The 16,173-nt window shown below is 42.4% G+C and overlaps 1 protein-coding gene across 1 annotated transcript in view; it reads left to right on the forward strand.

Moving 5' to 3' along the window:
• Positions 1 to 317: 317 nt before the first annotated feature.
• The window catches only part of EFHC2 (EF-hand domain containing 2), a 58,007-nt gene continuing 42,151 nt past the window's right edge, over positions 318 to 16,173 (forward strand). The window contains exons 1-3 of the mRNA XM_079974517.1: positions 318 to 470; positions 6,874 to 7,062; positions 12,070 to 12,220. Coding sequence (XP_079830643.1) covers positions 429 to 470; positions 6,874 to 7,062; positions 12,070 to 12,220 — 382 coding nt within the window. The 5' untranslated portion in view covers positions 318 to 428. The remainder of the gene's footprint in view (positions 471 to 6,873; positions 7,063 to 12,069; positions 12,221 to 16,173) is intronic.

The following is a 16,173-nucleotide window of genomic DNA, read 5'->3' on the forward strand; positions in this document are numbered from 1 at the left end:
TTATTATTATTATTATTATTATTATTATTATGCTCTGAGACTGCCTGAGTCTCTGAGGTAGCTTTAACGCGCGGAGAAAAGGAAGAGAGAGACTTGTTTCGAAGTCGCGGGTGGGACCTAAGCTTCCAGACTGGAAGCGGCTGCTGCGAGGGGAGCAAAGCAGCTGCGAAGTGAGGGGAGCAAAGGCTTGCCGTGTTGACGAGCTTGCAGCAAGCGGCGTGCGACTGCAGGGGGCGGGAGAGAGCAAGGGCGGAGCGAGCGGCGGCCCCCTTCCCGGCAGCCCTCTGTGACGTCCAAGGGGGGTCGCCAGGCAACCGGACTCCAAACAGCGCGCCGGCGCTTGCTCCGGCCTTGGGCAGCGCGGAGGGCGACCGGCCGGGTTCGGGCAGCAACACCAGCCCGAGGCGGCGGGCGGGACCGGGGCAGCCATGGCGCTACCGCTCCTGCCCGGGAACTCCTTCAACAAGAATGTAAGTGGGGGGTCGGCTCGGTTCCCGCCGCCTCCTCCTCCCCCGCCCGGGGGCTCCCCAAGTCCACGTCTCCGGCGCCGCCCCCCGAAACGCGCATTGCCTTCCTCCTCCTCGCGGGAGCCGCGCCTCCACGTGCTCGCGCGGATCTCCTCCCGAAATCCGGCTCAGGAGGACCCGCCACGGATGAAACCCGAGACGTGATAACAACACCCCCCCCCTCCCGCTGCACTGGGCTCCCACTGCATGGCAGAACCACTTTCCTTGTATTCCCTTTATGAAGCTGGACAGGGAATGCCCCCCCCCAGCTCAGGTTTGGGGACTTGTCATTCAGCAGATAGGGTGGGGTGGGGCAGCACCAGAAGGTGAAAAGTGTTAAGAAGTGGGGTGGGGAGGAAGAGATATGATTCACTTATCCCTTTCTCCTTTCGCCCTCCCTGTGTGATTTGTAACATCACTTTTACATAGAACTCTTCTTTTCTACGAGGAAATGCCTTACGTTGAGATCATAGAATCATAGAATCATAGAGTTGGAAGAGACCACAAGGGCCATCGAGTCCAACCCCCTGCCAAGCAGGAAACACCATCAGAGCACTCCTGACATATGGTTGTCAAGCCTCTGCTTAACGACCTCCAAAGAAGGAGACTCCACCACACTCCTTGGCAGCAAATTCCACTGTCGAACAGCTCTTACTGTTAGGAAGTTCTTCCTAATGTTTAGGTGCAATCTTTTTTCTTGTAGTTTGGAACCATTGCTCCGTGTCCGCTTCTCTGGAGCAGCAGAAAACAACCTTTCTCCCTCCTCTATGTGACATCCTTTTATATATTTGAACATGGCTATCATATCACCCCTTAACCTCCTCTTCTCCAGGCTAAACATGTCCAGCTCCCTTAGCCGTTCTTCATAAGGCATCGTTTCCAGGCCTTTGACCATTTTGGTTGCCCTCCTCTGGACACGTTCCAGTTTGTCCGTGTCCTTCTTGAACTGTGGTGCCCAGAACTGGACACAGTACTCCAGGTGAGGTCTGACCAGAGCAGAATACAGTGGCACTATTACTTCCCTTGATCTAGATGCAGTACTCCTATTGATGCAGCCCAGAATTGCATTGGCTTTTTTAGCTGCCGCGTCACACTGTTGGCTCATGTCAAGTTTGTGGTCAACCAAGACTCCTAGATCCTTTTCACATGTACTGCTCTCAAGCCAGGTGTCACCCATCTTGTATTTGTGCCTCTCATTTTTTTTGCCCAAGTGCAATACTTTACATTTCTCCCTATTAAAATTCATCTTGTTTGATAGATCTCTGTAGTTCATCTCCTGCTATCTCTATGTGCTGGCTGCCTGTGGCTGTGCAGAGGCAGAGAGGTCTTTCCTTAACCCTCTTACACTTTATAACAACTTCGGCTGCACATGCAACATGCATTTTCAGCACATGGTTCACATCAAAGGAATGGTCACTTAAGGGCGCTGGAAATTGTGGCTTGGTGAGGGATGAAGTGCAGCTCCTGATATTCTTTGGTGTGGAGACATCTGCTTTAAATGCATGGTGTGTATGGGGCCTTTTGCAAGCTCAGTCTTCAATATACCCCAAGCGTTACTGGCCACTCACACCTCCATATTCAACACAAAGGTACATGCATCAAAGGAATACTTCAGCAGGGGAGGCAGGCCCATTAGGGTGAATGAGGCACTGCCCTACAAACCTCAGCCTGCCCCCCCCTTTGTCTTGCTTTTTCCTTAAACACTCCAGGCTCTCATTTCCTCTTCCTTAGTATTGTTTCCTCTGTAAAACGAACCAGGGAAAGTATTGGAGGCAAAGCTATAATTTGTTGGCTCTGTCTGTTATTGGCTCTGTCTCCACCCACTATTTGTCTCCCTGCCTTCTGCCCTGTCAGTCCCAATGGGTACCAGTTACTATTGGATTAATGTAAGGATTTTTGTGTCTTGAAAGCAGCATGATTTGCATGGGCATAGAATCATAGAATTGTAGAGTTGGAAGGGATCCAGAGGGTCACCTACTCCAACCTCCTGCATTCTGGAATCTCAACTAAAACATCAATGACATATGGCCATCCAACCTCTGCTTAAAAATCTCCAAGGAAGGAGAGTCCCATCACATTCCCAGGGCATCTGTTCCACTGTTAAACAGCTCTTACTATCAGAAAGTTCTTTCTGATGTTTACTCAGAATCTCCTTTCTTGTAACTTTAAGCCATTGGTTTGGGTCTTACCGCCTGAAGCAGGAGAAAACAAGCTTGCTCCATCTTCCACATGACAGCCCCTTAGATATTTGAAGATGGCTATCATATCTACCACATTCTACCAGCTTCTCCACAATCATGGGGGACTGTGTCAAAAGCCTTACTGAAATCAAGTTACAGTACCTCTGCAGCATTCCCCTGATCCACCAAGCTTGTAACTCTATCAAAAAAGAAAAAGAAAAGAAAAAAAGAAATGAGATTCGTCTGGCATGACTTGTTTTTTTGAAGCCCAAGCTGGGTCTAAAAATGACAACATCCTGTTGATTTCAGTGAGCGCTGAAGTCAAAGTCATAGATATATCTGTGTGTGTTCCAAGAAAATATTTATGAATGGATTTGTACTATTATTGGAAGAAGCATAAATCTGCAGCGACAATTTATCTGCAGGGATTATTTGTTAAATGACAGGTTCAGGAGTTATTTCTAGGGTTATCCAATACAGTAAGGGCTGGATTTAAACCAGGCTTCTGCTTTGCTCTGTATTGAGCTTTGTTCCTGTAGTTCTTTGGAAGAAGTTTTAAAGGAAATGTTGCTTTTCCAGACTTTTTGTGAATACTGTAGTTTGTCTTGGTTATTAAAAATAGTTGGTTTACTCAGCAGAATGCAGAATGCATTGTAAGGAACTGTTAAGTGTTTACTTGTGTTTCCACAGGCACCTTGGTGATGGATTGTTAGCTAGGCAGCCACTTAACATTATTCCCTGCTGAACAGAAACTTCTTATGTCTTCTGTTTAGGCCAGGTTTGGGGCACTTTTAGATCCTGTCCCTTTGTACAGTAGCAACAAACACCTCTGACTATCGTATGCCAAAGCCAGACAAAACAGGACTATTATCTTTGTGTTTTGTTTGTGAGTGCCCAGACTCAGAGACATCTGGCTAACTTCTTTCTGTTGGAAGCAAAAGAGGAGGCTAAGCCTTAAAATGACCCTGAAAAATGATTCTTTATCAAATAATAATGTTTCTTCCCCCTGAGGAAGGTAACCATTTACCAAAATGTGTCAGAGCATTTTATTGTTTCCCAAGGGGTATTATTATTTGATAGAGATTTATTTTCCAGGACCATTTTGAAGCTTTGCCTCTTCTTTTGTTGCCTCATGTCACTGCTCCTTTAGTATCTGTTAGAAACAGAATGGTCTTGGGTCAGATCCCACAAAGCAATTTTTATAATAAACCAAAATTACTAGCAGTCTGTTAGACCAAAAGCTGATTTTGGCCAGTTTCATTGAGCATGAGATTTCTTATTCTTTTGCAGTTCATTTTACAGCAGCCATTGACCTTGGTGGCAGCTTAGTGGCTGTTGGCCAGGCTGGCTGAGACTGAGGGGAGATGGAGTCCAACAATGTATGGAAGAAAGACATATCTCTCTCCCCAATGAGCAATAATGCTGTATGACAACTCCATAGGTTTGTAATGAAAAGAGCACTAGCTTCGTTTTCATAAGATACAACTCTACACCACTTCAGCAACAAAGTGGTGGTAGATCTCATTTTAAGATTGCTACTTTCCTCAGCGAGTGTATTGCTTTTGTGAGTACTGGGCACGCTGGTGTGATAGCATGATCAACTTGTGTCTCTGGATGTGCCGGTCTTTGTGCTGATTGTTGCTAATCCAAATGTAACAGCCAGGATCAGCACTATTTAAAAAATCTGCCTCATGACCTTGCAAGCATGATCTACACATTAAATCATTTTGTTATTGGATGCTGCAGCTTGGTGTATGATGGTCATGTGTAAATGAAACAGCTTGTGCACACCCACTATCTGGATGGGGGTGATATGATGGGGGTGAGATTCTCATCCTCCTCACCTGCTGTTACCAGTCACTACTACCCATCTGTTACTACTTTCAAAAACTGAAGGCATAAGCTGCCCTTTACTTCCTGATATCATCAGAACCTTGCTTAGTTCTAGCCATTGGGGTAAGGTCAAGCGCCTGCTTAAGTCCCATTGTTTAAATATGGCCCAGAGCTTTGTCAGGCTGGGCTGCCTGTGTGTAGTACTAGCCTTCTTATGAAAAAGCATTGTGATGGATGTGATAGCTTTCAGAAATCATGAAGCATTATGCTGTCACAAACTTGAATCAAAAATTGGTAACTGAATCTGAGGAAAATTCCAGAAGGAGGTGCTTTGGCGTTGTGCCATCAAAACAAACATGCTGTATATTTTGAGTGTTGTCTGTGCTGGCACTACAAGCAAGACCAATCTGAAAATAAAGCATGTTGGTTTTGATGGCACAATACACAAGCATCTCCTTATGGAGCATGGACACATGGCTCCTGCTCTTTTGCAATGCTCTTCTTTTCCTTTGTTTGTTATTCTGTCAGTATGTCTCCAAAAAGATAAGCACACAGCTCTTTTTGATTTAACCCAAGCATGGGCAAACTCGGCCCTTCAGATGTTTTGGGACTACAACTCCCATCAACCCTAGCTAACAGGGCCAGTGGTCAGGGATGATGGGAGGTAAAGGTAAAGGTACCCCTGCCCGTACGGGCCAGTCGTGTCCGACTCTAGGGTTGTGCGCCCATCTCACTTAAGAGGCCGGGGGCCAGCGCTGTCCGGAGACACTTTCAGGTCACGTGGCCAGCGTGACGAAGCTGCTCTGGCGAGCCAGCACCAGCGCAGCACACGGAAACGCCGTTTACCTTCCCGCTATAAAGCGGTACCTATTTATCTACTTGCACTTGGGGGTGCTTTCGAACTGCTAGGTGGGCAGGACCTGGGACCGAAAGACGGGAGCTCACCCCGCCGCGGGGATTTGAACCGCTGACCATACGATCGGCAAGTCCTAGGCACTGAGGTTTTACCCACAGCGCCACTCGCGTCCCCTTATGATGGGAGTTGTAGTCCTAAAACAGCTGGAGGGCTGAGTTTGCCTATACCTGATTTAACCCTTCTCCACCCTGAGCTGCCCAACAAGCCTAACCTGCATGTTCTGAAAAAAATAGCATTGATCATACTTCTCTGTAGTATTTAAGGTAATGTGTAGTTTGACTGCAGGTTGCCTCAAAGCCAAGTTTGGAGAGGCCCTTTGTCAATTTTAATAGTTCAGCTAAAGTCTGAAGGGAAAGTCTTAAGACTCCCTGCTGGAAACAGTGGTGGTGGTGAAACTGACAAATAACTACTGTATGTTGTAATTTGAGGCTCCATCCATCCATCCATCCATCCATCCATCCATCCATCATTTTATTTGTATGCCACCTTCCCATAGTTCAAACCATGCTCAAGGTGGCTTACAACATGAAAAAGATTACATAATTGCAAACATAACCAAAGTAGTCAAACAATTAACGAAACATCAGAAAATACACAATCAAATTGAACAATTTCCACACAAATTGTAAGAAGATTTAAAATAAATATACGGAAAGTTAAGATCAATAACAGCAACAACAACCCCCAAGGACTCCGCCTAAACAATACCCATGTCCAAGAGTCTGTTCAGCAGCTTCAGCTTTTGCAGCTGGAGTCAGTCAGGGCCCTTCTCTCCTAGGCTAGGTGGAAAAGACTGCAAGGCAAGAAGCAGGTCTTCCAGGGCTCACAGCCAAGATGGCTAGCCAGATTTAGCCCCCCATTTGCAGTCATAAATAAGATGCCACTACTTTTTCCACTTGTGATTTAGTTTTTGATGCCATGCAGTTGTGCCCTACCCCATACACCCGATAATATGGAAGACTTTAAGCTAATAATAGAGCTGAGTGCTTGTGTTTTGCCATCTTTGCTTTACTCAGAGCCATAGACGCCACGGCATTCCTGTTATTTCAGACCTACAAGCACAACAACACTCAGTGGTTCCATTTCTACAGTTTTTTCCTAAAGAGGGCAATCCCATTCATTTCATGGCTTTCCATCTCAGTGCCGCAGAAATCAGTGGAATTGTTCGGCAGATATGCCCAGAAAAACTACTTCCAAGATGGACTGATTCTGTGTATCACATCTGAGTCAAGAAAATGACCAAAAATTTGACATGGACATTAAGATTGAAATTAAAATAGATTTAAAGCCCTTTAATTATTATTTTATCACGATTAACATTGCTTCATGGATTCTGAATTGTGTGATTCAGAATCCATAGGTTTCATTCTTGTAACTGCAATCTAAAAATGCCCTTTTGTGTTTTCTGAAAACATTATTTATTTCCTCTTGGTTGCAGCTAGGGAAAGAAAAGTTCCATAAATCTCAGCACTGGAGTTACTGCAATAAGGTTTCTATGTTGGTGGGAGAAGACAAACCTGGAATAGGAGGCGAACCTTTGCCTGGACAAAAGCTGAAACCAAAGTACAGTGTGTTTCCTAGAGGGGTTGGATGTGATGCGCCTTCGTGGGTAGCATTTGATAAACAGGTACAGTGAGACAGATTTGTTGGTTCACATTATTTGTATGTTTCCAGTGGCTTGTGTGTTCATCCCAGCATCCTTAGGTGAAACCTGAAATATGCGTAGCACTTAGAAGGGTGTAAAGGGTGAGCAACACACAACTGGGTGATGTTCTATACTATTGACATCTGACAGTTTCATGCTCTTGGACTGGATGTACAAGGGACATTTTAGGGAATAGGGGACCTTTATTTCAAATTATTTATTTGATAAGATTTATGTACTGCTTAATTGACTAAAACCTCTAAGCAATTTACTCTCTTGAGCCAGTGATTCCAAAGAATCATAGAATCATAGAACTGTAGAGTTGGAAGAGACCCTGAGAGTCATCTGGTCCAACCTCCTGCAAGGCAGGAGTCATATGCCCTACGTGGGGCTTGAACCCACAACCCTGAGATTAAGAGTCTCATGCTCTACTGACTGAGCGATCCCAGCAAAGAGATGGGCTGCAGGTAAAGGGGTCTGGATTGCAATTTAACTGCCAGATCTTGTGCTGCAGGCTTCTAGCATCTTTGGATCACCAGAATGTCATTCCTGAAATTCATTTTGTCTCTGATACTGTGGCTTATTTTCAGAATTCAGAGGTTGCTTTTCATCTCATAATTGTCACCTTCAGAGAGAAGCTTCTGTCTACATAGGAAAACAATTCCAGAGAGTATTTGCCATGTTATTGGCTGCTGTTTTATGTCATTCCCTGGGCACTTGCCTAATTCCAAAGAGCCCTACACACCTCACCCTGCCTTGCAATATTTTACACAGTGATTTATTCCAAGGAAAACAGAAAAATGAATGAATTCCAATTTCCCCAAAAGTTCTTTTTGTCCTATTTAATTCACTTCAGCCCCGGATTTACCCTTCCAGTTTGTAAAGAAATCAGAGGTTGAAGAGAATTAAGCATTTGCTATTTCAGATAAACTGATTATGTAAACATCGTGGCATAAATTTGCTGTAACACTGACTCTGTGCTTTGTGAATGTGAAGTGCAGCAGCTGCTGGGCCACCCCATCCTGTGTACTAATATTAAGACACCTCTAGTCTTGGAAACAGAGCGTAAATGAATAACTGCACTGGGGTAGTGGAACAGTCAAGAGCCTCAACTATGAACTTCACTTAGTGTGAATGAATTTAGTGGATTTAGGCAAGCCACAGTCTCAGCCTCTGCCCATCATCTCCAGGATGAGGGCAATAATTGTGATAGCCATTCCTATAGCATTTTTGTGGGGATTACTTAACGGCAATTACTGCATCGAGGCATCATATTCATGGTTTGAAGGAGGATTGGGAATGAGCTCTGTGCTCATCTGCTCCCTGTGGTTTGTGCAAGAGCTCTACTCCAGGATTGCTAACCAGGGTCCAACTGTAGTTTGCAATCCTGGCCTTGACGGCTCACTTAGTTAGACAACCATGATTTGCTGCTACATCCAAGCCAGGAAGGCTTCTGTTAAGCTATGCATACAAGGGGAGAAGGGAATGGGGAAAGGGAGATCACATGTGGAAAGTGCAGGACCTTGGGTGGAGTGCATGAATACTTATTTCTTATCCTCCAAATAATAGAGATGAGAGGCTTTGAACACTGGAAAAAGTGTAATATGAGTGATGAATGTATTATTAATTTATTGAATTTATATTGTTACACTTCTTAAATAGTGTTATTAATAACATGTTTTTTAAAAAACAAAAAAATGTTAAGTACTATAAGCATTGTTCTGTTATTCTTATGCCATCTAAAGGTACTTTCACTTCTGGGCTTGGTATTTCAGCATTGTAAATTTGTGGTTTATGAAATAGTTATGCATTAAAAGAATTGTATCTCTTTGTCCCTCTTTTGTAGACTTCCTGAAAATTTAAAATGAAGCTGAAGGAGAAGCGCATGCTCATATTTCATTTTAATAATACATAAAATGGTGTGTTTAGTTTTTCCATTGTGTAATGCTTGCTACAAGGCTATAATGCTTGCAGCGTGATCTACAAGCCAGTTCAGCCAACGTGCTTTGGATTTAAATCATATCCTATCCTGTGAAACCAGTGAGGCACAATCAGCATAAATCCAAATACAATTACTTAACTGGGCTTGGGATTAAGATGTTAAATAGTTAAGTTGCATATGGGACAATTCATGCTTGAAAACGTTCCTCGTAAAATTTGTTCATCAAATTATACTGTCCAAGCAAGCCAAACATAATGCATTTTCCAGAGTGCCCCACAGGACTTGGCTAATTTCCATTCTCTCTCCCCGCCACCCATCATCTCTACTTGATATACAACTTCTGTTAATTTTATTTAAAGAGAGAGAATAAACATTAACACAGAGACACTCCAAACACCAGGCAGCTGGTGATATTTTGTCACAAAAGTTATATGCGTACATGAAATAGGAATATTGCAGAAGTTCAGAGATCGCTATCGGAAGGTATAATCTGCAACATTCAGTTCTTTGCTAATTTGAAAATTCTTCTTGCCGAGGCTTATGGTTGTTCCCTTTTGATATTTGTAATGTTAGCCATATAATCAGTGTTTAATTATCTATGCACAGCCTATCTAATTAGGAGATTAAATCTGCTCATTAAGTGCAAATTCAGACGAGACTTTACTCTGCATTAATAGCTTCTCTCACCCCCACAGCTGCTGTCACTCTATCTTGCTAGCAAGGCATACTTTGGCATTTTCCCCCCCAGTAAGCCACACTACAGGATTTCATCTTTCCTGCAACATGGATATGTTTACTCAGAAGTAAATACCTCTGTGTTTAAAGGGATTTACTCCCCAATAGGTGTCCATGCTTGGGGTCCCCTGTCTTAGGACTATATTAATAGATTTTCCAATGCACATTTTCAAAGCTGGAAAATAATCAGAGCTACACATCTCTGCAGCATCGGAGGAATCAGGCCTCACTGTGAAATTAACATCCCATAAACCTCCTGGGGAATTGCCAGAGTTCATGCAGCACCATATTTATGTATCTCTGGCTTTTAGAAAGTTACTTTCCTACATTTATTTTTCAAAGCACAAATAAGAAGATGTAATGTTGATCACCATCCTTAGAGAGAATCGTCCACTCTTCTGTATCCTGATGCTGTTCTTTCTGGTCTGGATTCAGGAGTATATAGTAGATGCCAGTGGGGGCTTTGAGGAGGGCTGTTTCTTGTGTGATATGCATGGTCTTTCTTGACAAAAGAAAATTGCTGGAGGTTCTCTGCATACAGCCCCCCTCACAACTCATAACAGTATTATTGCTTGAAATATTGGGGACGGACTAATAATTCAGTAAACTCAATCAGAAAACAAACATCACTCTGGCTCACTCTAGGTTACTGCTTTTCTTTTTGCTCACACCACTCCATTCCGGGTTTGTCCTTCTAACTGCCTTCTAACTAGCTGCAATTTGTGGGAGAGGCCTCATCCATTTGCTGTTTCACACAGAGCCCCTTTCCATTGTTCACCCTAATGGCCCATCACCCAGGTGATCACCTCATCAGGAAGCTAGTCTGGATTACTTTGTAACACTTGTTGGCTCCAGAAAAAATCTGATTTAGGAAGGACCATTAATCATTTAACTATAATAATAAATGCATTTTTCTTATAGCCTGCCCTTCCTCTCAAGAGAGCCCAGGGTGGCTTACAATAATAATAAAATGGCACACTAAAACAGTCTTAAAATCACAATTAAAACCACAGATCAGCAATATGTACAATAGCAGATTGTATAGGAAACATTTCTTAAGTTACAAAGGCTTGCAAGAACAACTAAGAGTTTAGCTGATGCCCGAACAGAACTAATGTGTGTTTGTGTGTGTGTACGGAGTGCGTGTGTCAAAATAACATTATTTTGTAATTTCTATTTTGTAGCATTTCTGCACAACTTTCACATACTTGCCAATCTTTTCACAATATGTGTTAGCTTGCAGACTGTTGTAATCCCACACATGTCTACTCAGAAGTAAGCTCCATTGAGTTCACTGGGACAGGTAATGTAAGAATGTGGCATTGAGGCTAGGGATAGGAGAATCTGTGGCTCACCAGATGCTGTTGGATTCCCTGCTGCCTCAGCCAGCCTCTGAACAGTTGCAGGTTCCCCATCCCTCGTTTCGACTGTTTTCTCAAGTGATATTCTCATGTTATTTGTGCCATGTGGGAATGTTGTCAACGAGAGAAGTTGGGAAACAGTACTCGATTGTACACTGTTACAGGGATGTTGCAGAAATCATTCAGATTTGCATCCAAACACAAATATGGGGCTTCTGCCCTGCAACTACCCACCTCCCCAATCTCATATGCTCAATCATGGTGAATTAATGAGTGGTTTTTTGCTCCATGAAACATACACACACACAACATAATTGGTGTATGTTATGTTGATATTGTTGCTTCCAAACAACATCACTGTCTATGGCAACAAATCACCCATACTCAGCCAACTCTTTAATTATGCACAGTTAACAAAAGAACCCTACTCTTTTTGAGTGGTAAATATAAGGCCTAATTAAATGTGATTTCTTATGTAATGAAAGCGTGATGAAGATGAGTAAATGTAAGTATGATGAGCAGTACATGAACACAGCCTAATTCATTGCGGGGGGAGGGGATAAGTACCAGCAAAGCCCTGCTTTCACATGCAACGTGGGAAAATAGAAGGGAAAAAATGAGTCCACACATTGGCTGATGAGGTAGGGATTAGCACATCTCTACACTCTAATCAATGCAAGTTTTACAAGAGTATTGGACTTCTCTAAGTAGAAAACAATTCAAATCACATGTGCAAAAGGGTGACTCACACTGCAGTCCTACACGCAAAATTTAATTGGACTCACTTCTGAGTAGACATATATAGGATTGCACTATCAGAGAAAGCTCAGATGTTGAAATCCAAATCTCTGTGCTTACGTTTGCTCAATGCACTGCTTTATTTAATTTACAGCTTCACATTACTTGTTTACAACCAGTGCTTGTTGATTTTAATTTGTGTTTTTTGTATAGGTATTGTCTTTTGATGCTTATTTTGATGAAGAAGTTCCTGACAAAAATCAAGAGCTGTACAGAATAAGACATTGTAAAATATATTTTTATCTGGAAGATGACACAATTCAGGTGGTTGAGCCCCAAGTGAAGAACAGTGGAATTCCACAAGGTATTTTTTAGTTACAAATGCTCTCCTTGAAGCTTCCCTCTTCATAAACTGTAATCTTTGCCTGTCTGATACAGTTTGTTCTTTACATAGTATTATTATTGCTTACAACCGGGAAACAGTTAAATGTTAAGAAGTTCAAGTTTAGGTTCAGTTACAACACAAGTTCCAGTGACTCAGGTTAAGGCCAGCTGTGAATCAGTAACCAGTTTGGTGTCTCCTAAACTTATTTGAATGAGATAGCATGGGCCACACATTTCATTCGCTTTTTTGGGAATCTTACCCAATCAGAACTGAGACTCTTTCTGAAACTTTGCCAAAACCAGTGAGAGAGATTTATTTTCGCATGCCTTTCCCAGTGGAGATATAAGGCTGCAATGTAGCACTTTGGTTCTGTCAGTGTAAGGATTTTCTATGAGTGATGGAACCTTCTCTTCCCTCCATGTACCCTCTACATTTGTTCCTGGGGTTTCCCCAACCCACCGCCAAAGATTTTGGGCATGATGCAGTGGGAGGAGGGGTGAATTTTTGTCACACTAATGGGAATCCTTCTTCTGGCTTCCACTAGTGTAGGGATTGAGATGAATACGGCCCCTTGTGGTATGATTTGGCATCAACTCTAGGTGAGAGAGATGTCACCTTCAGCCTCTCTCTGTTTTCGTAGGAAACATTTAGGCAAAAAATAAAACAAGCAAATGAAGTAAACTAGTTCAAACTGTAAAGTCAATGTGGGACAGAAATGTGTGTAACCTTGATCAGGACTAAACCACCGGGCAGAATGAAAGCTTCAAATACTAGTTCAAAACACCTGAGGATGCAAGATTTTGGACTGAAGGTGAGAATGATCACCTTGAAAGATAAATTCAAATCTCTATTACTTTCCCAAAGACAGAATGCATAACATAGTGGTAATAAGAAAGCATCTGTGTTCAGGGATTTGACTGAATGGAGAAATTTTTGCATACATATACTGTTTATTTTTGTTAACTGAACACTGGCTGGCTAATGTTTTCTGATATGGAAGGGTTATATCTATCCCTTAGGGTTAACGTTAGTTTCTGGTGTAGTCCAGATCCCACAATCCAGAGCACAGCTCAGAAGGGGCTGGCCAAGTTCTCCAAGGTCAGCCAGTGGAACAGGAGAAAGACGCTGCCTGCTGGCGGGCTTCCCCAAGGCCAGCTGGACGGGAAAGGAAAGTGCAGTCAGGCACATAAGGCCTCGGTCCCATCCTCCAGCTTCAATGAATCACTGATTGTCTTAAGGCATCGGATGTTCCCAAATACTTTAGAAACTTGGCACTGTGTATACTCATGGTCTGGTTATCCTAGCTGGAAGAGGGCGATAGGGCATACAGGCTGTTGGGTGAACAGGAAACATGTTCTCAAAGAAATTGTTGTTCCACTCTTTAGGAACTACTACTCAGTGAATTTAGGTAGGGAATATAGCCTCCACTGACCTTGAGCTAGATGTTCTCGGCAGAATGTTCTGCAGTTTATTGTCAGGATGTATCTAAAGCCACAGATTGAAAACTGTGTTTGTGGTGTAGTGGGTTAAGAGTTTAGGGTTGTAACTTTTTGCCTAATTTGGCACCGAGAGCACTGAAAATTGCTGGAGGAGATACAGATGTAATGAAATAATTACTGGAAGAATTGTGAAAAGATGCAGACTTGATGTGTATAACAAGCATTAAAAGTAAGGTTGTCCCTAATGCTCAGATTTTGCTTATGGATGAAATTGTTTATGGAGCCCAGAGTTTTGTTCATCTGCTGCATATTATACACCAGCATTTTCCCTGTTTGACCTGCTGTCAGTACTGTATAGTAATCAGTCACGTCTCTATTAACATCATGTTTCTGGGTCAAAACATTGCCCCTCTCCATCTTTGCCTATTAGCACCAGTATATTTCCTTGCAGATTCAAGTGTATGCAGTTTAATGGAGAAGAAATGCATGAGTATTTTTTTTTTAATTATGTTTTAAGGGTTTATCCTTGTAAGAGCCACCATTAAGAATTGGTTCCATTAAGGCTGTGATTTTATATTTTTCTATTTCATATTTTGTACCTTGTTTGTTGGACAGCCTACCATAATAAGTACGCTTTGATTTACTAACTGGTTCATCCATCCGTGTATATATAGTGGCAGCTGTAGGTTGCTCTAGAACTGCAGTCCTTTATTCATTCAGTTATTGTGGAGAGTCCAGGCAGTGCCATTGCTATTAATTTCTGAATTCTTTTCTCATTCTTTTCTGATTTTTGTTGATTTTTCTGATGATGAGCATGATTGCTGCTTTAGCCCATCCTGTGCAAGAGCACTGTTGAGGTACCTTGTGGGAGGAGTGGCTTGTTGATTGCATGCTTGGTAATGCTCCAGCATTTCTGTTTGCAATACTGCTACCTGTTCTGTAACAGTCTTCCCGTTACCTTTTAATAAAGAGTTTTGCCACTTAATGTATTCCTGTGATCCTGTGCAGCCATGGTCTCTTTGGGCACTGCTGAATACAGTAGGACTTACTTACGCATACACATGCATAGGAATGGTCTGTAAAAACGGCTTGAAGGAGGCAAGGAGAAATCTATCCAGTGCCAAGGGAGACATCCCCACATGTGTACTATTGCTTATTTGAGAACGGAGGTACAGTGGGATGGTAAGAAGACAGTATTGCTTACTAGACAGTTATTATATAATCCATGGGACTTAGTTCCAAGTAAACATAGGGAAAGCTAGCCAGAACACCAGTGATTTTAATTGGTGTTTAGCTAAATTTGGAGGAAGAACATCTGCTTCAGAAATTTATAGGTTACACAAAGCACCACACTGCACTGTGTACCTTCTTAAAAATTTGTTCATCCAAAGGGAAAGTATTGATTTGCAGTCTTGCTGCAAGGACATCACAAAACAATTGGGTCTGAGTTGTGTTGAGTCCCCTGCTCTTCTCTGGAGCCAGAAGAGCCAGAATGATACCCTTTGCTTATCCTGGATCCTTTGTTGCAAAGCAGTTCTTGGAAAAATGTGATGCAGAGTGTAGAAGTGTAGAACAGCATTCTGCTACTAAATGTTAAAAATAGTTTAAAAGAATACTCAGAAAGTGCTTCCTTCATTCCTTTTTAGCAGAAGGCATTTTCTCCTTTCTTTGCTATGTGGCTGGCCACTTCAGGTTTTAATATCACTCAAATTCCCCTTCTAGATGATTGCAGACTCGCAACACCCCAGCAGTGTTAAATGGAGTAGTAGAGATGGAACCATAGTGTACCCGGTCATAAGACAAGAATTATGATATCATGAAATTGATAGTTGAGAGACCTCACAGTCTGCAATCAGATGTATGCATTTCTCTGAGAAACAGCAGGCAGATTTTAATCATGTTGATTGAGACACAGTAGAAAGACAGCATTTTGTACTAGATTAAGTTTTCTTGTTTTTATATTTTACAATCTCACAATACTAAGTCTGTCAGTTGGGATACCTTTGAATTTCAGATGTGAATTCAGATGTGAATTCTGTTGATATGGTGATATTCAGAACATAATTCATTGGCCTTGGGCAATAGTTTCCGATTTACACAAGGTAAAATGTAAAATGTTAATTGGTTTTCCCCTGGTTCAGAGGGGGGAGTAAAGTTTGCAATAAATCTCACCGTCTCAGATGTAGAGCTCAGATACAGTCTGCAAGCTGTGAGTGGGAGAGGAGAGGGTTTTTTTTTTGCTGAAGTTTCTCCTGTTTTAATTGTGTATATAATGTGTACTGTTTAAATATATTTTGCTTATGGAGTTCTCTCAAAATAGAGGACAAAACTTCAGGAGTTCACAACTGAAAAGTGGTGTCTGATATCGCTGAGTCGAGTTTGGCAGGGCTATCTATCTGTTTTTCTGCTTTGAAATGCAGAGTTGCCTTGAATAACTAGCTCAGGCTGAGTTTTATTTTGGTGTGTGATAGGCAGAAGCAGAAGAAGGGGGTT

This window comes from Podarcis cretensis, assembly GCF_951804945.1.
Source record: "Podarcis cretensis genome assembly, chromosome: 4".
NCBI classification, from domain to species: domain Eukaryota; kingdom Metazoa; phylum Chordata; class Lepidosauria; order Squamata; family Lacertidae; genus Podarcis; species Podarcis cretensis.